Source organism: Carettochelys insculpta, chromosome 2 (genome assembly GCF_033958435.1).
Source record: "Carettochelys insculpta isolate YL-2023 chromosome 2, ASM3395843v1, whole genome shotgun sequence".
NCBI classification, from domain to species: Eukaryota; Metazoa; Chordata; order Testudines; family Carettochelyidae; genus Carettochelys; species Carettochelys insculpta.
The window spans coordinates 265,882,167-265,904,330 of NC_134138.1; the positions used below are offsets into that span (position 1 = coordinate 265,882,167).

Sequence of the window (22,164 nt, forward strand, 5' to 3'; positions counted from 1 at the left end):
GCGTCCTTCTTAAATAATAAACATCAGAGGTGTATAGTGGGGCCAGAGGTATAAAGAGAATTTTAATGTATTTGTGCATGAATCTTGTTTTTAGGTTGGACTGAACAGCTGCCAGATACACCAGTTGATGAGTCTACCCCTGTTTCTGAAAATACTGAGAAAATAAAAAAGCGTTACAGGAAAAAGAAAAATAAACTTGAAGAAACCTTCCCTGCATATTTGCAGGTATAGTTGGTTCCTATCCATTATGTGCTACTGAGAGCTAATGTTCACATGCTTTGAATAAACTGCTAATATATTTGAAGTATAAATATTTACATTCTCAGATCTATTTTATCATTCAGTTGAATAGGCTTTTGCATAAAGGAATACATAAAAACGACACTCCTTAGCTTTTGCAGTGAGCTTATTGCAGACACCAAGGACTCCGTGCATTCCTTCAGTCTCCCGCCCACAAGCTCCCTGTGTGCTGCACTCCGATCTCCCTCTGTCTGAGGGTCTGTGCAACTCCCTCCACCCCTCCATGTGTGCACAAGCCTGTGTGTCCCTGTCCCTCACTGCCCATTCTGCCACATATGAGGGTCCCCTCTTACACACAGACACCCTGCGTGCCAGCAGCTCTGTGCTCTCTCTTCCCACCTATCCTTCGTGGTGGCAGTTCTGTGTATTGCCCCTATTCCCCTATGCCCCACCCCCTGTGCCATGGACTATGTTTGAGCCCCCTTTGCCCCATGCCCTTTCTTCCTCCCTCTTTCATCTCCCCTCTCCCATTATTCTTCTTTCTATCTGGGTGATAAGGAAGAGGAACCCACTGCCACCATGACCAAAAAATCTGCTCCCGTATACCCTGTCACCGCCACTACTGCTAAAGCTGTGCTTTAAACTTGTTTGCAAATGTTTGCTTAATAAACTTGTCAGTCTGTTACTGGACCAACTTCTTTTGCAAGCAGAGAGTGAGAGAGAAAGAGATGAGCTTTTGAGCTTACACAGAGCTCTTCTTCAGGCCTGGGAAATGAGGTTGGAGTGGCACAGCTAAATGCAAGGTGGAATTGATTGTTTAGCATAAGTAGTTAACCCGTATTCCAAGTGACAGTTCAAAGTGAAGTGGCTCATTAGCACCTCTCCAGTCATAAATGAGAGGGAATGGGGGCTAGTGCGTAGGACTGGATTAATTCTCCTGTGGGTGCGGGGGCAGGCGGGAGGGTTTGGAGTGCAAGAGTGAGCTCAGGGCTGGAGCAAGGGACTGGGTTGTAGGAAAGGGTGCACCTCCAGCTGGAGAGGTGGGCTCTGGAGTGGGACCAGGAGTGGATGGATGGAGGGTTGGGGTGTGTCAGGAGATTTGGCCAGTGGGCTCTGGAAGGGAGTTTGCGTGCCACAGGGAGCTCTGGGCTGTATGAAGTTAGGTATAGGAGGCAGTGCAGTGTGTAGGCTTTGGCTGGGAAGCACTTACCATGGATGGCTCCTAGTTGGCAGTGCATCAGAGCTAAAGCAGGATGCCTCCCTGTCCTGACTCCATGCTGCCCTGCTCTGGTCCCTGAGGTGACCAGCATGTCTGACGCATAGCAGAGTGGCCAGACCCCTCTGCATGGTCCATGCTGCCCATGCCTGCAGGTTGCACCTAGGCAGCTCCTGCTGGCTGGCACTGGCGGCAGGGACAGAATGCAGAGATTCCCTGAATGCCTCTTACCTAGTGGTGTGGTGGGCGATCATTGAGACTCTGGGACTGATGTCCATCCCACATTGTGGAAATTTGCTGACCTACAGGACCCCCTTAACTGTAGCCCCTAATGCCCTGTGTTAATCTGACCCTGTTAGTGGGTTCGAGAAAGTTATAATAAACCATAAATCTAGTGTATCTATTCATGATGTTGAGGGTCTAGTAAAGTTATGAATTACTCCCAAGTTTCTCTGTTGATGGTATTACACAGTTTTCCTTGGAGGATGAACTCTTAGGGCTCTGTCAGCTGTAGAGTGATCTCTTTGTGAATAGTGTTCAGCCACAGAGAATATAGTGGTTTTGCCTTTGATTATTTTTGTCTGAAAGATTATTGAAGAGCATATACTGGGAGGCAGTGTTCCCTTTGATTTTTCCCATCCATGTGCAGAATAAATTTTGTAATATTCACCAAGGTATGTAGAATTAACAGCTTGTGGTTCACAGATGATATACTTAGCATCAACAAAGATGATGAGAAGCTAGTGAAAACGATGCAGGTACTAAATCAGGAACGGAAGTAGTACAGACTGATTATGAATATTGATAAAATGAAAACAAGGGTATTTGGAGATAAGGAAATAGGAAGGAAGATCAGGGTAGATGGGATTGAACTAGAGAACGAAGAGAAGTTTGCATATCCAGGGAGCAACATGATACATGATCTAGACTGTAAGGAGGAAATAGTGACTAGAATAGCAAAAGCAAAAGTGCATTTGAAGGTGGTGGATCAGATCTGAAAAAGCAAAGCAGTTAGTTTAGGAATAAAGCCGAGTGTCTTGAAAATGTGTGTTCAGCAGCACATTGTACAGATGTGAAACATGGGTTATGATAGAAGATTCAAAGAGAAGGATATTGGCATTCGAGAGGAGTTCTTATAGAAAGATCTTGAGAATAGGATGGATGCAGAAGGTCACTAATGAGGAGTTGCATAGGAAGATACAGCTGAAAGGGAACCTACTGCAGAAAGGTTTACAGCGGAAGTTACAGCTATTCAGGCATTTTCTGCAGAATGAGCGATGAACAAAAAATCAAGACACCCTGGTATTTGGCAAAATGTATGGTTCGAATAGGAGAGTCAAACACCATGGAGAATGGGTAGACGATATAGTGGCTTAGTGCAGAGCTGGTCTACAGAAAGAAAGCCACTCTGCACTGGACAGGGAAAGATGGAAGGAAATAGTGAGAGAGACATTGGACACCAACGGGCACTCAGACCATGGTTGATGATGATAATGATGGAAGCATGTGCAGGTAAGCATCATTAGTGGAAATACATGCTACTAGCTATTGAAACTATGTGCCCTCTGCTAATCATCTGGGCCATGTATAAATCTCTCCTGGGTGGCCACCTAAGCACTTAGTTTGCAGGAAACGCGGTTGAGAGGAAAGTCATTCCAGGTGTGAGCATATGGAACTCTTTTGGAATGATAGATGGAGATGAGATAGGGAGGAACGTGTTAAAGTGTGCCATCAAATGGTTGATTGGTCTATAAACCAATAAGTTATATAAAACCTTATTGGTTTATAGACCAATCAACCATTTGATGGCACTCTTTAACACTTTCCTCCCTATCTCATCTCCATCTATCATTCCAAAAGAGTCATATAGTCCATAAGTCTAACATCAGTACCAAGCAAATTAGTAGAAACAATAGTAAAGAATAAAATTGCAAGGCACGTAGAAGAGCACAAATTGTTGGGCAAAAGTCAGCATGGTTTCTGCAGAGGGAAGTCGTGTCTCACTAATCTATTAGAATTCTTTGAAGGGGTTAATAAACATGCGGACAAGGGGCACCCAGTGGATGTAATATACCTAGATTTCCAGAAAGCCTTTGACACGGTCCCACACCAAAGGCTTTTATGTGAAGTAGGCGGTCATGGGATAGGAGGAAAGATCCTTTCATGGATCGGGAATTGGTTAAAAGACAGAACGCAAAGGGTTGGAATAAATGGTAAATTTGCACAATGGAGGGGGGTAACTAGTGGTGTTCCCCAGGGGTCAGTCCTGGGATCGATCCTGTTCAACTTGTTCATCAATGATCTAGAAAATGAGGTAAGCAGTGAGGTGGCAAAGTTTGCAGATGACACCAAGTTGTTCAGGACAGTCAAAACCAAAAGGGATTGTGAAGAACTACAAAAAGATCTCAGCAAACTGAGTGATTGGGCAGCAAAATGGCAAATGAAATTTAATGTGGGTAAGTGTAAGGTAATGCACATTGGAAAAAATAACCCAAATTACACGTACAACATGATGGGGTCAAATTTAGCTACGACAGATCAGGAAAGGGATCGTGGAGTTATAGTGGATAGTTCTCTGAAGACATCACGCAGTGTGCAGCGGCAGTTAGTAAAGCAAATAGGATGTTAGGAATTATTAAAAAAGGGATCGATAATAAGACAAAAGATATCATACTTCCCCTATATAAAACTATGGTACGCCCACATCTTGAGTACTGTGTGCAGATGTGGTCTTCTCACCTCAAAAAAGATATATTGGCATTAGAAAAGGTTCAGAAAAGGGCGACTAAGATGATTAGGGGTTTGGAACGGGTCCCATATGGGGAGAGGCTAGAGAGACTGGGACTCTTCAGTCTGGAAAAGAGGCGATTGAGGGGCGATATGATAGAGGTATATGAAATCATGAATGGTGTGGAGAAAGTGAATATAGAAGAATTATTTACCTTTTCCCATAATACAAGAACTAGGGGACACCAAATGAAATTGATGGGTAGTAGGTTCAAAACTAATAAAAGGAAATTTTTCTTCACACAGCGCACCGTCAACCTGTGGAACTCCTTGCCGGAGGAGGCTGTGAAGGCCAGGACTCTATTAGGGTTTAAAAAAGAGCTCGATAAATTTTTGCAGGTTAGGTCCATAAATGGCTATTAGCCAGGGGTAAAGTATGGTGCCCTAGCCTTCAGTACAAGGGCAGGAGATGGATGGTAGGAGATAAATCACTTGATCATTGTCTTCTGTTCTCCTTCTCTGGGGCACCTGGCATTGGTCACTGTCGGCAGACGGATACTGGGCTGGATGGACCTTTGGTCTGACCCAGTATGGCCATTCTTATGTTCTTATGTAAACAATTGCAGAGGTGCTTGGAAGTTCTAACTATCCCATTCAGTTTTCTCCCCTTTTGTTTTCCTGATTTTCTCCAAAATCAAGAGGATTCTGGTCACTGATGACTAGAACAGAGGTGGGCAATAATTTTTGGTGAGGGGACCACTCCAAGAATTTGGTACGGGCTGAAGGACCACACTTTTTCTGTTATATTAATGGAGGAAGTACAGGATCTTGGATGGGGGTTAGATGCAGAATGGATTAGACTGCAGGAGGAGGTGTGGGGCCTGGGAGGGAGTTTGGGTGAAGGAGTGGGTTGTGACCTGGGACAGGGTGCAGGAAGGGGTGCCAAAGGTTTGGGTTGTGATCTGAGGCAGAGGATTAAGGTGCAGGGGGTGGGAGGGTGCAGGGTCTGGGAGGGTGGTGTGACCTGGGTTAGGAAATTGGTGTGTAGGGTCTGGGAGCAGATTGTGAGCTTCAGGAATGGTGTAGAAGTTGGTGCAAGGTCTGTAACGGGATTGTTACCTGGTTCAAGGTGCAGGAGAGGGTACAGGGTCTGATGGGGTTGGGTGCAGGGCTGTAAAGGGAGTACAAGGTCTGGGGGAGAGAGTGCTGAGGGCGTGGGTTATGATCTGGGGCAATGAGTTGGGATGCAGAAGTGGGTGGGATTTCAGATGCAGCTGGCCACAAAGCACTTACCTTAGGCATAGCCTGGCAGGATCCTTGGGCAGGCTCCCTGCCTGCCACAGTCACACACTTCTCAAAGTGGCCAGCTTCTGGGGCCATGGCCGCGTCTACATGTGCACGATACTTCGAAATAGTGGCGCCAACTTCGAAATAGCGCCTGTCACGGCTACACGTGTTGGGCGCTACTTCGAAGTTGAAATCGACGTTAGGTGGTGAGACTTCGAAGTCGCTAACCCCATGAGGGGATGGGAATAGCGCCCTACTTCGAAGTTGAACATCGAAGTAGGGCACGTGTAGACGATCCGCCTCCCACAACATCGAAATAGCGGGGTCCGCCATGGCAGCCATCAGCTGAGGGGTTGAGAGACGGTCTCTCTTTCCAGCCCCTGCGGGGATCTATGGTCACCGTGTGCAGCAGCCCTTAGCCCAGGGCTTCTGGCTGCTGCTGCTGCTGTGTCTGGGAGGGGCCCTTTAAGGGAGCGGCTTGCTGTTGAGTCTGCCCTGTGACCCTGTCTGCAGCTGTTCCTGGCACCCTTATTTCGATGTGTGCTACTTTGGCGTGTAGACGTTCCCTCGCAGTGCCTATTTTGATGTGGTGCTGCCCAACGTCAAAGTTGAACGTCGACGTTGCCAGCCCTGGAGGACGTGTAGACGTTATTCATCAAAATAGACTATTTCGATGTCCCTACATCGAAATAAGCTATTTCGATGTAGCCTGCACGTGTAGACGTAGCCCATGTGTGTCTCTGCAATGTGCACCCCACAGTGGATGGGCCTTTACTTGCCACCCAATGTCCAGCCAATGGGAGCCTGTGAGGCCTATGCTGGGGTGGAGGCAATGCACCCCCCTTTGTGGCATGTGGCACATAGACACACATGATCCAGCAGCTAGCCACTTTGCGCAGCATGTGACTACAGCAGACAGGGAGCCTTCCAGAGAGTCCTGCTGGGCCATTGGTGACCCATAGGATGATGCTGCGCCAGATCTGGTCCATGGGCCATATTTTGTCCACAGCTGGCCTAGAATGTGCCCTGAATCAGTGTTGGATGCAAGGTTAATTTAAAAGTTGTTGGTTTACATGCAGACACAAAAATCTTAACTAACTGAATATAAGGCTTTAACGAGCTTGGGCAGCTTTCCATCTTCCAGTCACTTGCTCGCTATTGATCAGTAATGCACAGATTACATTCAGTGTTTTTTTTCTCCTGATGCACTGATATACTACCCCTTTGGTTTGCCTACTTGCATATATTGAGTACTGTCAAAAGGAATAGACCGATCTTGTCATTTCTCCTAGATATATTTTCTGTACAGTAAGATCACAGATTATTATTAGATGAGGAAAAAAGTACTCTGTATTCATTGGGGAATGGATAGAAAGTTAATGAATTAAGATTCCCTCTTACTAGTAGGCATTGATTTTTATTTATTTTACTAATATGATCTGATTCTTGTGAAATGTAGAATAGTTCTTTATCTCTTCACTGTAGGTTCTGACTTCATTAAAGCAGGCAATAAATTGAAATTTAAAAATAATTTTAGTAATGTTGCTAACAATTAGAGCTTATAATGATGTGTCTAAGGCCAAATGAGGAAATGGACATAAATAAATTAAAAATATTGCAATTGGCAAGTTGGTTTTAAGATTGGTTAACAAATCAGACATTCAGTGCCTGCCTGATGTGTTTCCCATGAGTCAGCTGCTGGTGAACAACAACTGTTACACAATATAAAGAACCAGGGTTCCACCAAATTCACAACCATGAAAATTGTGTCATGGATTGTGACATCTGGTCTGCTCCCCTTGAAATGTCCTTTTACAGATTCCATGGGGGGGAAATCAGCATTTCTCAAATTGGTGGTTCCAATGCAAAAGGGAGTTACAGGCAGGTCACAAGGTTATTTGTAGGGGTGTGTGGGGAGGGCAAGGCAGCGTTCCCTGTAAGCTGAGCACTTGGGCGGCCACCCAGGAGAGATTGAGATGCCACCCATTTGATTAGCAGAGTACCCACAGCTGTCAGCATGTGTTTCTACTGGTGGTGCGCATCCACAAATGCATTGGTACACAGCAAAATTTATTCTGCTCATGGATGGAAAAAAAATAGAGGAAACACTTGGGTGGGGACCTTGTCTTCAGAGCTGGTTACTCAGAAATTGGTGACTGCTGGCTGTGTCTCACCAGTGGCAGTGTAGAAGTAAGGGTGGCAATATCATATTATTGTAGTCCTTACATCTGCACTGCTGCTGCATGGAAGTAAGGGTGGCAATACTGCAACTACTCCCTCCGTCCCATAACCTTGCGCGCACACACACCCAGCTCCTTTTTGAGTCAGGATGCCTACTATTACAACACTGCGAAATTATAAATAGCTGAAGCCATGGAACTTTTGATTTTTAAAATCATGACCATGAAATTGACTAAAATAAACAAATTTGATATGACCCTATGCATAAGTCTGCTAATGAAAACAGTTTTATGCTACATAAAGAAATAGGTTTTGTGTAGCTGCAATTCTACTGTATGATGATTTCTGCTAACTGTTAACCATTCAGAAAAGGTGGATAATGAGTGGTTAGAACACTAGCCTGTGATTCAGGAGGTCCATGATCAGTTCCCTCCCCTCCTCTGCTTCACACTTCGTGTGTGCTCTTCATCAAGTCAGTCACAGTGATGCTTACATGAGGCTAAGTGCATAAAAGATTGTGTTGTGCTCTGATACTATGGAAGCTAACCTAATGGAAGTTGTTTGTTAGCTTGTTTTTTCTTTGTCCTGTATAGCCTAAGATGAGAGTTTAAACTAATGTGGTTATAACAATGTAATCACAGTGACACTCATACAAGCCTCCCCTCGGCCTTCCAGAGTGGACACTTCCCTACTAATGTAATAGTTTCCTGAAGCACGCTATCTAATTATATTGGCACAATGAGTAAAGCTTTCTCACATAGACAAGATTTTCTAAATAGACTGACCTTAATATATGTTTGTCTTCATTATAGGAAGCTTTCTTTGGAAAAGATCTCCTAGATACAAGTAGACAAAGTAAGCTGAGCTTAGATAATTTATCTGAAGAATCACTTCTGCTGCCATGTAAAACTAATCAGACCACCAATTTTCTGGATCCATCTTCCGACCCGCTACTTAGTTCAACTTCTACTCCAGCCCAAGCAAAACTGGGAGTTCAAGGTATACAAAGCTAAAGTTAGTGATAATTCAGTCATATTTGGTTTTGTTGTGGTAGGAGCTTTCCCATGCTTTTGTGCTTTCATTTTTAACAGATATGATTTACATTTTTTAATTTAATACTACAAAACATTTTAATGTTTCATTGCATAATAAGCCACAGTTGGGTTTGGATACTAGTACATGGGCACAGGCCTTCCAGTGACTTGCCTTCCAGCTGTTGTAATGAGAGTCCTTGATTTTAATGTGCGTGCTTTCAAATCACGTAGAAGCAGGGTAGGTGGTGAGCCATATTTTAGGAAGACAAATCCTTTGTAATGAAAGGCTAAGGTAGAAAAGGCAACATGAAAAATCTGGTTTGTCCTGGATGATATTTACTGTCTAACTTTCAGTCGATTACTTTAGGTTCCCTGGCCCCTCGGATCTTGGGGGCACTTTTTGCTTTATATTGTATTTCATATGCCTGAATTCTCTTTCAGGCTACACTTCGTAGGTAAAAGGCAGCTTTCAACTCTCACTTTCTGCTTCAAAAGCTAAACTCAGAAAGTTATTTCCTGCTGAATAGTGAGTCTTGAACATGGCTATAGGGCCACAAAGTGGTGCTGGAAGGCCAGCTTTGCTTAAAAGAGCAATATCTCATTTCCCAGACTGTCCTGCTATTTAAGAATTCTTTTTTTTTTTCCTGAGTGTCTCATGGGTAAGGCTACATTTCAGTCACAGGTATTTGTAGGAGTAGCCATGGAAGGTTCATGGCAATAAAGAGATGCACGGCCCATGACCTGTCCTTGACTTGTACTACACCCTTGACTAAATTTTGGGAGTGCCATGAATGCTCATGGGTGGGAAGGGGTGGGCATGAGTGCTTATGTGGGGACGCCAGCCCCGGGGCATCACATAGGCTAGGGCAGGCCATCTCAGAGGTGGGGTGCTGTTGTTGGAGGGGACAGTCAGGGGCCAGGAAGTGAGTGCTGCAAAAGCTCAGGCTCCCTACCCAGCTTCTCAGAAACAGTGACATGTCTCTTACTAAGCTTCTGGATCTGTGTTCTGCCAGTTCCCACTGGCTAGGAACCATGGCCATTGGGAGCTGCAGGGACAGTACCTGCAAGCAGAGGCAGGATGCAGAGCTAGGAGCCCCAGCCCACCCACAAGCCTTGCTTAGTTTTCACTCTCTCCTCCCCACACCCAAACCCAGGGCCCTCCACCCAGACTCCCTCTGCTGCTGTTGGTGAGTGGTGGTACGGTGGCCTGTGGCTGTTCCATCTGGCCCAGGGGCTTCCTGAGCTGCTCAAGAAACCATGGAGTTAGCCGTACTGGCCACTTAAGTCATGGAGTCATGGGAAAAAGTGACAGAATCCATGACTTCTGTGACCGCCTTGACAAACATGCAGCCCTATCCATAGGTATGACCTATGTGTTTAGAAGTATTTTAGTCTTCTGCGTGATCTATTTTTATCAGGTTGCATTGTATTGTATGTATATTTGGTCACTCAGAGCCTGTCTGATGCTTACTGTAAATAATTTTTCTCCTGTTACTCAATAATTTTGTACTCAAAATCATTTTGTTACTCAATAATTTTGTAGTATTTAAATGTGCACAGAACAGGCATCTCTTCTATAACTTTTACTTTTGTAAAGAAAAACGATTACTAAGATGTCTTGGTGCCCTACTAATGTTTCCTCTAATTATTTCCTAAATGTGCAAAATAAATGTTATGTGTGCCCAGGCATGTCGTGCACCACTGTAACCACACATGCTGCCAGCTGTGGGTGGCTGTGGGTGCTTTGCTAACGAGCTGGGCAACACCTAAGTTTCTCCTGGGTGACCACCCAAGCACTCAGCTTATAGGGAACCCTGGTGCCTATTGAAAACTGTAATTAAACTCAAAAGGCTACAACTTTAATGTTGCCCAATTATCACAAGATTTAAGGAATGCAAAGATTAACAACATTAGTATAATGTTATCACAGCTCCTACTACACGTTTTCTAGTCTACATTGCACAGCAAGTCCCAACGCTACAAGTAGATGCACTCACACAGATCTCTTTACCCATTAGGAGCGCCACAGTAACTCTCCATAGACGCGAGCAAAGCTCCATGCTGGTGCATCTATTTACAGGACTGGGGCCATAAGTCCTAATATAGTAATCCAATAGGATAGAAATTTTGAATTGTGCATGATTGATATGGTGCCCATAGATGGTTGAGGGTGTGCTTCCCAGATGATGATTAAGGCAGGTGATTAGCCAAGTTCTGCTGGAACTGATTTTAATGCTACTGAGATTTAATTCAATTGTACATTTAATTGTATGAGACAGCCTAGCACCTTGTATAATTAATTATGTGAGACAAGTTAGCACCTTAGATAGATGCTTTATTATTTTATTTTAAATAAATAACAACAAATAAATGCACCAGAAGAAGGAGATCCACAAGGTAGTAATATAATTGTATTTATTCAGGAACCCAGAAGTGCAGTAAGTCCTTTTTCCTTTTTGATTGGCATTAGTTTAATCTCCTATCGCAAACAGCGAAGTGAAGTGACAAGTGGTGTCAAGCCTTTGGCTCTTCTCTCAAGCAGCTGACCAAAGCCACTTGGCAGTTTCCAAGTTAAGACTTAAACACACATTCAATTAAATAAAAATAACTACAAGGAAAAAAATGACAAATTTTAGAACAGATGAACAGAACAGGAACAGAGCTGTCCAACAGAGGTAGTATATGAGTAAGTTCTGTTCATTTATATCTTTTCTCCCTGTGCCATTTCTAATTACTTAGATTTATATTTGTTTGTTTGGGTTTTTTTTTTAAATGTAAAGGTGCTTAAACTGTTAAGGTCCATGTCCAGATAGTTTTATTGAAGTCTCTAGGGAAAACTGCCATAGCACAGGAAAAATCTTGCAGAGCTAAATGATGCCAATTTTTTCCTGTGAGTTTGCTAACTTAGATTTTTTTTTTCTTCTTCAGTAACTACTTTACACACATACTTAGGTGGAATTTCATAAAAGCCAAACAATGACTGCAGCTGATCCTTTTAGCTGTCCAGCTAGCAAGCCATCTCAGCCATCTTACGGCATCACCACCACCTTGCAGGGTTCCATGAATTAGCCATCTATTTGCATGATTAGTATACTGGTGCCAAAATGCCAGAGTTTATAGCTAAAGGGTAAAATTTTATCAGAAACAACTTTTGGTCACAGGAGCCTACATTCCATAGTCTTTTGTAGCACCTGATGTGCTGATTAAATAAATAGAGAACTATCTGCAACTGACACATTTCTGAGGCATTTGAAGTACTTTCCTCATTATGACTGTGTCTACACTAGCTCCCTGCTTCGAAGGGAGCATGGTAAGTAAGGTGTCGGGAGATTATTAATGAAGTGCTGCACTGCATGTGCAGTAATTCATTAAGCTAATTCTCCCCTGTGGGAACTTTGACCCACCAGGACTTAGAAGTGCCTGGGCATCTTCGAAGTCCCTTTGCTCCTCAGATTTTTACTCCTCATTATCACGTTATCAAATTTTGAGGAGGAAAGGGACTTTGAAGTTGCCTAGGCACTTTGAAGCACTGGCAGGTTAGCCGTGGCTACACATGAGCCGGCACTTCAAAGTTTAACACTTCAGAGTTCCCACAGGGGAGAATTAGCTTAATGAAGTGCTGCATGTGCAGCACAGAGCTTCATTAATAATTTCCCAACACCTTACTTACCATGCTCCCTTCGAAGTAGGGAGCTAGTGTAGACAAGTCCTATAATTAGTCCTTGTTCTCTGCACAATAAAATAATTCAGTCTAGTAGCTATTCTTCATTCACATGTTGTCCTACAAATTGCAATGTGCGTGTGAAGCATGAAGCGTTACCCAAGGAAGACAGTATTGTGTTAGTTATTTTGCATAGGTGTAATGATTACACAAAGGGAGGTCTGGACTATTGTCTGATCTACTCTGATTTTTAGCATGGTTTGGAGAAGAATTATCACCTGTCAGAGTAGTGGGATCAAGCTTAAAAAAGGAATACTTAATCTAAACAGCTGAAAAAAATTTAAGGTCATGTGAGGCCTAGAAGTCTTGTGGTATAGTCTCACAGAAGAGCTTCTGGAAGCACAAACCTGGAGACCATTGAAACTAGACTAAATAAAACAAGAAATACTTCAGTGGCCAGGGTTGGACAGTAAACTTTATAAATGTCTTTCCTATTTCTAGTTTCTATCATTCAAGTGGTGTGTCGAATCATTGTCTTATTGTTGTCCCTGTTTCTCCTACCCACCATCATTTGCCTACATCTTTGCCCATGTTACTGTCTACTCCTCAGATTTTACTCTTGAGGTACTTTTGCAGATGTTTTCAGTAATTATTTTCCCTGAATGACTTTCTCAGTTATTCTGATTTGTCATGCTCATCCTGTTGGAAAGCTTCATGATAGTCAGTGATATGTTTTCAAGCATCTATTTATGGATCTTTTTACTTAGAGTAAACTAATAATCATTTAACTTGAGGTAGTTTACATGTTTGTAAAAACTGGGGGAGGGGGCACTTCCCAAATGTTCATTTCAGGCGAGAGGTAGGATGTGGTCCTGCAGATATGTGCATATATGATATATATGTATAACTTCACTTTCATGAGTCAAATCTACAGTACTGCAGCCTTAAAGAAATAGTTTTATAGTGAAATAAATGCTCTGGTAGCCAGATGAATTATAAATTGCAGAGTCTAAAGACACTTGTGAAAATAACTTCCCTATTGGCAGTAAAAACTTTAATTTTATCTTAAATTTTTTCAGTGCTGCCAACTCCTGCAATTTGTTTGTGAATCTTGCAATATTGGGTGTTTGTTTTTAAAGTCTTAGATCCTGGAGTCATGCTATTTTGAAAGAAAACTTAAATTAAAAAGAAATAAATTTCTTAAGGTGTTTTCAGAAAAAAGCTTGAAAATGCATTTCAAGTGTACCCTAAGACTTCGATAAATAGAGAACAAATAAAATTGAAAGAACTAAGTTTTCTTTTTTGTTTTGTTAAACCACTCATGATGCTTTGATACTTTGAGTTGGCAATACAGTTGATGTTTGCCAGGAATAATAAATACAGCTGAAGAAAAATTTCAGATGTGATGTTCTCTCAAAAATCTAATTAATGAGAAAATCACTCTCATAAAACAGAATTTTTTTCTCCATCCTGACTTTGCTTTATTTTCTTCTTGTACTTATATTCATTCCAATTACCTAAGGGGCTATGTCTACACTAGCCCCAAACTTCGAAATGGTCACGCAAATGGCCATTTCGAAGTTTAATAATGAAGCACTGAAATGCATATTCAGCGCTTCATTAGCATGCGGGCGGCTGCAGCGCTTCGAAATTGGCGTGGCTCGTCCCAATAGGGCTCCTTTTCAAAAGGACCCAACCTGCTTCAAAGTCCCCTTATTCCCATCTGCTCATGGGAATAAGGGGATTTCGAAGTAGGCGGGGTCCTTTTGAAAAGGAGCCCCGTCGGGGCTAGCCACGTCAATTTCTAAGCACCGCGGCCGCCCGCATGCTAATGAAGCGCTGAATATGCATTTCAGCGCTTCATTAGTAAACTTCGAAATGGCCATTTGCGTGGCCATTTCGAAGTTTGGGGCTAGTGTAGACATGGCCAAGGGAGTCCTTAATATTATTTTAGAATGCATTAGAGCTGGTTTACATGTTTGAATTTGTGGACTTAGTCTTTTCTCCAATTTTTTTTTAAATTCCCCCAATATGTTCTTTAAAATTGCTAAACCTACGTAAATCACTAGACAGATTACTGAGATTGTATGTGAGTGTCATGGTTGTACTGATCTTTTCTTTATTGTATATTACATAGGTAGTTCTGATGACCCTTTGGCTGATCTTTCAGAAGTCTTGAACACAGATGATGATATTCTTGGAATACTTTCTGATGATTTAGTAAAGTCTGGAGATCATTCAGGTACATGCTTGTAAGGTTTCTTTGATGGCTGTTTCCTTTGTTCTCTTGATTAGAGACACATTTTGTGTGTTATGTTCACAGGTTACGTGATGTGTGGCTTTGATATTTATGTAGTAGTTATACCTTAAGTATACTCCAATTTCAGAAGGACTTTTATCTCTTCTTTTACAAAAAATCAAAAACTTTTCAGTGATTTATTTTACTTAGCCCTTTGCTTTGCTGCTTATAAGGGAATAAAAGTAGCTGCTGTTGTCTCACGATACCTATGTAGCATGCAGCAGTGTATGCTCTTAGTTTATTTTTTTTCTTTTTCTTTTTCTTTTTTTTTTCTCTTGTTATAATCATCCATTTTATCTGGTTTGGGTCTTGTAGGTCTTGATTTATGCACTTTCCAGGTTGAGAACTCACCCTCCCCATTTGGTAAGAAATAAACAGTGGATGACCTGTGATTAGAAGTAGACATCTTTCCTAGTGGTTTCAGCTGAAAGAACTGTTTGTGCATGCATAGATGTTAGTGCTTCATTACTCTGTGTAACTAATCCATGCTTTCATTTTTCGCTATCTTTCTGTGTGTGAGCCAAGCACAACTTACATAACCTGCACTGTGCACTTGCTAGAATTCTATGTAGTTTTCTTCAGAATATTTTGAATAAAATTGGTGTTTGTTGTGTATTTCACAATACAAAACTATGCACTTCTTGCTTTCCTTCATGTTTGATAGTTTTACATATAGTAGTATTAGTGATAGGATTCTTTTAACTTAAAAATATATCTTAATTATGCCAATGTATAAAGCATGAATAAAAATATCAACATCAGTCTTTTTTTAAACACTCGTAATGATTGGTAACTTTTATATAAATCTTATATGTGAAGCACATGGTAACTAGAAGGAGCGTGCTACATTATTTTAAAGGTGGTTCTTAGAAGGACTTGGTGCTGCAATACTTTTCAAGCACTGAAGTCAGTTGAATATTAATAAGTGTCTGTTGTGTCTAAGATATTTTCTCAGCTTTTTAAATGATATTATAAATACCATGGGCAAAGCAACAATTCATTTTCTCGATGCCCACAAACTGTATTTTATAATTTAATGCAGAATATTTTAACCCTGTTTTGAAAGTAGAAGCTGCTGCCATTTTACTACAGGTTGAATCTCCCTGGTCTGGTACTCTAGGAACCTGACCAGTCCTGACCCAGAGAATATGTCAGACCAGGGGCGTTCAGTGCTTGCCTCATCTCTCCCAGCCACCACCTCCCCTCTATGTCCAGGATTCTACTGCTCTTGATACCTGGGCTCCTGGTCTAGACACTGGGGTGCCAGTCCCCCAGATCTCTGCTGCTTCAACCAGACAGGGGCTCCAGCCCACCAGGGTGCAGGGCCTCCATTCTTCATTATTTCATCAACACTTCTAATCCCAGCCTGCCTTTTTTCCCTGTGAGTGCTCCAGTCCCAGAGCTCCCCACAGGATTACTAGTGATGCCAGACCAGGAGTGTTGCCAGACTAGGGAAGTTTAAATTAGAGAAGTTCAACCTGTAAAGGCCAGATATTTGCTGGTGTGGACTGTATTTTAGTAGAAAACAAAACAACAGAAATATAACGCTTTAAAGACTAACAAACTGATTAAGTGGGTCTGTCCCACAAAAGCTCATCACCGAATAAATCATTTTGTTAGTCTTTAAAGCGTTATATTTCTGTTGGTTTGTTGTGTTGGAGTACGGACTAACATGGCTATGTCTCTGTTACTATTGTATTTTAATAGATACTTAATTTAAAACAGCAGGAGTCACGGGAGTTTGAGGGTATACTTCAGGTCAATGATAATTTTCAGACAGGTTTCAATGCACCTGCTGCAGGAAATTCCTATTTTTTAAATGAACGAAATAAAAAGCTGTAAGAGAAATAAATGTTGGAAAGCACTCTGTAACTAAATTTAGAATTCCTGTTAATGTGCTTCAGAGTCTTCTAATTCCAAGCATGTCATTAAGTTAGCTGCCTTCCTCAAATTATGCAGCAAGCTAAATGAGAGATTTTTCTGTTTTGTATTAGTGTCTTATTTTCCCTTGATAATCAACTTTTAGACTGTAGCAGATGGCTTTAGTTTATAACTAAACTGTAGCCAAAACTGATCATGGAAATGTGTTGTGCCCTTTATCCTATGTCAGTAGATTTCATTGTTTATAGCTGAATTTATGTTCTTACCTCTTTAGCTGGACTAGACATTGGTCCCATCTCTGATGATCCTTCCTCTCTGCCTCAGCCAAGTGTCAGTCAGAGTTCACGACCGCTGAGTGAAGAACAATTAGATGGAATTCTCAGTCCAGAACTAGACAAAATGGTCACAGACGGTAAATGTTTGTCTTAGATCTTGACCTTATAGAAGACTTGAGCAAATGCTTCCTACTTTCTCTTATTACTGTCTGCATAATTTTAGAATTACTCTTTGCACTTACAATTACAGAATTCGTTTTATTATTTTTATCGAGAAAAGTGAAATGAATGACTGCAGTTTTTTTTATTTTTACTTTGTCTAGGTGCAATTCTTGGTAAACTGTACAAAATTCCAGGTATGCATTCTTGAGCATTGCTGTATTATATTAAATGTAGTTTATATAACAGTATCTGCCAAGTTACACACATTCCGCTCTACTCTGCGCTGGTTATGCCTCAGCTGGAGTATTGTGTCCAGTTGTGGGCACCACAGTTCAAAAAAGATGTGGAGAAACTAGAGAGGGTCCAGAAAAGAGCGACAAGAATGATTAAAGGTCTAGAAAATGTGACCTAAGAAAAAAGGTTGAAAGAATTGGGCTTGTTTAGTTTGGAACAGAGAAGATTGAGGGGAGACATGATAGCGGTTTTCAGGTATCTAAAAGGGAGTCATAAGGAGGAAGGAGAAAACTTGTTCTTCTTGGCTTCTGAGGATAGAACAAGAGGCAACGGGCTTAAACTGCAGCAAGGGAGATTTAGGTTGGATATTAGGGAAAATGTTCCTAACTCTCAGGGCGGTCAAACAGTGGAATAAATTGCCAAGGGAGGTTATGGAATCTCCATCACTGGAGATATTTAAGAACAGGTTAGATAGATGTCTATCAGGGATGGTTTAGATAGTACTTGGTCCTGCCATTGGGGCGGGGGGCTGGACTCCATGGCCTCTTGAGGTCCCTTCCAGTCCTAGTGTTCTATGATTCTGTGATTATTTTTACAGAGCTGGGAGGAAAGGATGTGGAAGACTTGTTCACTGCTGTACTGAGTCCTGCAAACACTCAGCTAAATCCTTTGCCACAGCCTCCAGCTCAGTTAATGCCTTTACACAATCAGGGTATGATCTTCTGTTTTTTTTAAAAGGGGGTTGTACAAAGCCAGTAGTGCATCTTTGGTAGTTTAAATATGATGGTAAACTGTGCTAGGGTAAATACTTTACATGCTGTATTTGATCTTGAAAATGAATGTCTGAAACATAATTAAATGGATTTTGATATCTGAGAAGAAAAGTTATCTCTTGTTAGGCTTTTTGGCCATTTCTACACATGCCACTTATTCTGAAAGCATGTTAATAAAAGGTCCAGAAAATGCTAATGAGGCACAGATGTAAATTTCCAGTGCCTCATTAGCATAACGGTCACATGATTGAGTCCAGAAGAAGCTCTTCCAGACTTCAAAACAGAGTGTAGAGGCGTGGCCCCCGGGGATTTCACAGAAGGATATCCTCCTTCTAGAAACCCCTTCTTCCTGACCCCAGCATCCTTTCAGTTGACAAAATTTTAAGTAACATGGACATAATGATTGGGTACAATAGAAAGGAATTCCTAAGTTTATGATGGTGGAGAATGACATGTTCATAAGTCCTCTCTGAAAGGGTAAGGCTGGTACATAGGACTGTAGGACCAGCAGGTACCTCTTGAGTCATCAAATTGAGTCCCCTGTTATTGCAAGCAGCCCCATCATATAATCCTATTGTATCAGGGTTCAATTTAAAGCTCATTAGGCTGTGCAAATAAGTAGTTTCTCATTAGACTAAAGGGCTATTCCTTGTCATGGTGTTGGGGGAGGGGGGTTGGGGTTGTTTTGTTTTTTTAACACCTTGAAATTAGCCTTCAGTCATTCATTGTTTACCTTGATCCTTTCAACTTTTGCCTTCCAGGGGAAAGTGTGTTTTCAAGAGTACCACTTATGAATGGCTTGATTGGACTCCCCCCTCATCTCCCTCATACACCTTTGGCTCCTGGGGCTGGACTAGGCACTTTCTCTCCTATTACACAACCACCATATAGTGATACCAGGTAAATCCAGCTAAAGAATATGGAATTGCCAAACAGTTAGCCTAGCTTGAGTGCTAGCGTACTTGCCACTGCACATGTGAAATCTTTGTTCATTGTCAGAGACAATGAATTCCATTTTGCTCTTTTAAATCTTTTCAAAATACATGGTCCTAATTGCTGGAGTAGTGAACAGTGTTTACAACATAAACATTCAAATTGTTCTGAGGGGAAAAGAAGAAATGAAAGAAATATATTCTGATTTGTCAGGGATAAGAACCCAGCGTTTAATCCAATGGTAAATGATCCAAATAATTCATGGACACCAGCTGCACCCCCTGTGGAAGGAGAAGGAGACACAATGTCCAATGCTCAAAGAAGCACGCTTAAGTGGGAGAAAGAAGAAGCACTAGGTGAAATGGCAACTGTAGCACCTGTTCTGTATACGAATATCAACTTCCCCAACCTAAAGGAAGAATTTCCAGGTGAGTGATTTACTGTATACAGGCACAACACTTGTATCAGTTTCATTATGCACCTTTCTACAACAAAGCATTAACTTTTTAGTAGAAACAATAGTAAGGAATAAAATTGTCAGACACGTAGAGGAACATGATTTGTTGAGCAAAAGTCAACATGGTTTCTGTAAAGGGAAGTTGTGTCTTAGTAATCTGTTACAGTTCTTTGAAGGGGTTAACAAGCATGCGGACAGGGGGGATCCAGGAGACACAGTATACTTAGATTTCCGGAAAGCCTTTGACATGGTCCCTCACCAAAGGCTCTTATGTAAATTAGGTGGTTATGGGATAGGAGGAAAGATCCTCATGGATTGGGAATGGGTTAAAAGACAGGAAACAAAGGGTAGGAATAAATGGTAAATTTTCACAATGCGGTGGGGGTAACTAGTGGCGTTCCCCAAGGGTCAGTCCTGGGACCAATTTTGTTCAACTTATTCATCAATGACCTAGAGAAAGGGGTAAACAGTGAGGTGGCAAAGTTTGCAGATGACACCAAACTGTTCAGGATAGTCAAAACGAAAGCAGACTGTGAAGAACTTCAAAAAGATCTCAGCAAACTGAATGATTGGGCAGCAAAATGGCAAATGAAATTTAATGTGGGTAAGTGTAAGGTAACGCACATTGGGAAAAATAACCCTAATTCTGCATATAATATGATGGGGCAAATTTAGCCGCAACAGATCAGGAAAGGGATCTTGGAATTATAGTGGATAGTTCTCTGAAAACATCTACTCTGTGAAGCAGCAGTCAGTAAAGCAAACAGGATGTTAGTAATAATTAAAAAAGGGATAGTAAATAAGACAAAGAATATCTTACTTCCCCTATATAAAACTATGGTACTCCCACATCTTGAGTACTGCGTACAGATGTGGTCTCCTCACCTCAAAAAAGATATATTGGCATTAGAAAAGGGCAACTAAAATGATTAAGGGTTTGGAAAGTGTCCCATATGAGGAGAGGCTAGAGAGACTGGGACTTTTCAGTCTAGAAAGGAGGAGACTGAGGGGTGATATGATAGAGGTATATAAAATCATGAATGGTGTGGAGAAAGTGAATACAGAAAAGTTATTTACTTGTTCCCATAAAATAGGAACTAGAGGACACCAAATGAAATTAATGGATAGCAGGTTCAAAACTAATAAAAGAAAGTTTTTCGTCACACAGTCAACCTGTGGAACTCCTTACCAGAGGACGCTGTGAAGGCCAGGACTCTAACAGAGTTTAAAAAAGAGCTTGATAAATATTTGGAGGTCAGGTCCATAGATGGCTATTAGCAAGGGGTAAGGTATGGTGCCTAGCCTTTTGTCGAAGGCGGGAGATGGATGGCAGGAGACAAATCGCTTGATCATTGTCTTCGGTTCACCTCCTCTGGAGCACCAGGTATTGGCTACTGTCGGCAGACAGGATACTGGGCTAGATGGACCTTTGGTCTGACCCAGTATGGCCGTTCTTATGTTCTTATGTTTTTCTACTTACTAAAAACGTCTGAAGAAGTATAAAATCATCAAACCACTGCAAACTAAAACAATATGTTGGTTTTGATTGCAGACTGGACTACAAGAGTGAAGCAGATTGCTAAACTCTGGAGAAAAGCAAGCTCACAAGAAAGAGCACCGTATGTGGTAAGGATAGCTGCAACCTTCTTTTGTTCACTTTTGAAGATATTTAAGTTGTGAGGCATTTGGTTTTCAAGCTACTAAAAGTTCACTAAAACAACAAGAAGACCTGTGGCACCATATGGACTAAAAAATATTTTGGACCATGAGCTTTCGTGAGCAGAGACCCACTTCATCAGATGCATTGACTAACAAAATGGGTCTTTGCCCACGAAAGCTTATGTTTCAATGTATCTGTTAGACTGTATGGTGCCACAGAACTTCTAGTTGTGTTTGCAGATACAGACTAACACAGCTGCCCCTCTGATAAAAATTCAGTGGTTCCAGAAGGTGCAATTTTAGATCTATGTAATTATTTATTTGTTTCTAAAGTTTTTTCTCTGCATTCAGTCTCTATTAAAAATACAGTACCAGCTGCATGCCCCCACCAAGATCAGTATGCTGGGTGCTGTACATGCACAGAGTAAGAGACACTCTTTTCCCCAAAGAGCTTGCAATCTAAATGTCTGGTGGTGGTTATTATTGTGTACTACTAGTCTGTTTAACACTGTACCAACACAGAAAGGAGTCACAGTCTCTGCCTCTAGCAGCTTTCATTCTAAATAAGATAATTAAAACTCCTTAGTGACAAACACAAAAGCCAGCTTCCCTGATCTTGCTTTAGCTTTCTTTACCTTATCACTTTTTAATGTGTACAATCCCATTACTTTAAAAGGGTAGCAAAAAAGTCACACCAATGGTGAGGATTTTGTAAGAAGCTGCAGGCATTAATTCAGTTGCCATTGTGGATATGTAGCTCTCATCCTGGTAACTGCGTTTTAAAATCTCTAAAAGGTTCATTTCTGCCAGGAGCAATATCCATTGGAGAACTGCAACATAAATCTGAAAATGGCATTGTCAGGATTTGGTACTCAAAAGGATCCAGATTCAAAATGTCAGCCAGAAGCAACTCCCTGAAGTAGCCATTAAAAGTTTAAAACCTTCATTATTGCTTGAAAATGCTCGTCTGGAGATTTGTTGTCATGCAGTCCAATTTCTCTTTGTCCTTAACCCTCTGTCCTGTGCTAGTTCTGCTAGCCTGACTCGCAGTGAGATTCATGGAGGCTATTTAATGTAGTCCACTAATGCATATTATTCTCCTGCAACTAAAGTTCTCCAGATTAATCCAGATGAAACTTTGCTCT

General features: G+C 41.6%; 1 protein-coding gene across 8 annotated transcripts in view; it reads left to right on the top strand.

Moving 5' to 3' along the window:
• The window catches only part of KMT2C (lysine methyltransferase 2C), a 346,453-nt gene that overhangs the window by 280,236 nt on the left and 44,053 nt on the right, over positions 1-22,164 (top strand). For 7 of the 8 annotated variants that reach the window (XM_074985089.1, XM_074985087.1, XM_074985090.1 and 4 more), the window contains 10 exons: positions 95-225; positions 8,464-8,650; positions 14,484-14,588; positions 14,961-15,008; positions 16,801-16,938; positions 17,125-17,157; positions 17,796-17,909; positions 18,732-18,870; positions 19,117-19,331; positions 20,913-20,986. In XM_074985089.1, the coding sequence (XP_074841190.1) occupies positions 95-225; positions 8,464-8,650; positions 14,484-14,588; positions 14,961-15,008; positions 16,801-16,938; positions 17,125-17,157; positions 17,796-17,909; positions 18,732-18,870; positions 19,117-19,331; positions 20,913-20,986 (1,184 nt within the window). The remainder of the gene's footprint in view (positions 1-94; positions 226-8,463; positions 8,651-14,483; positions 14,589-14,960; positions 15,009-16,800; positions 16,939-17,124; positions 17,158-17,795; positions 17,910-18,731; positions 18,871-19,116; positions 19,332-20,912; positions 20,987-22,164) is intronic. The other variant, XM_074985092.1, reaches the window with a different exon arrangement.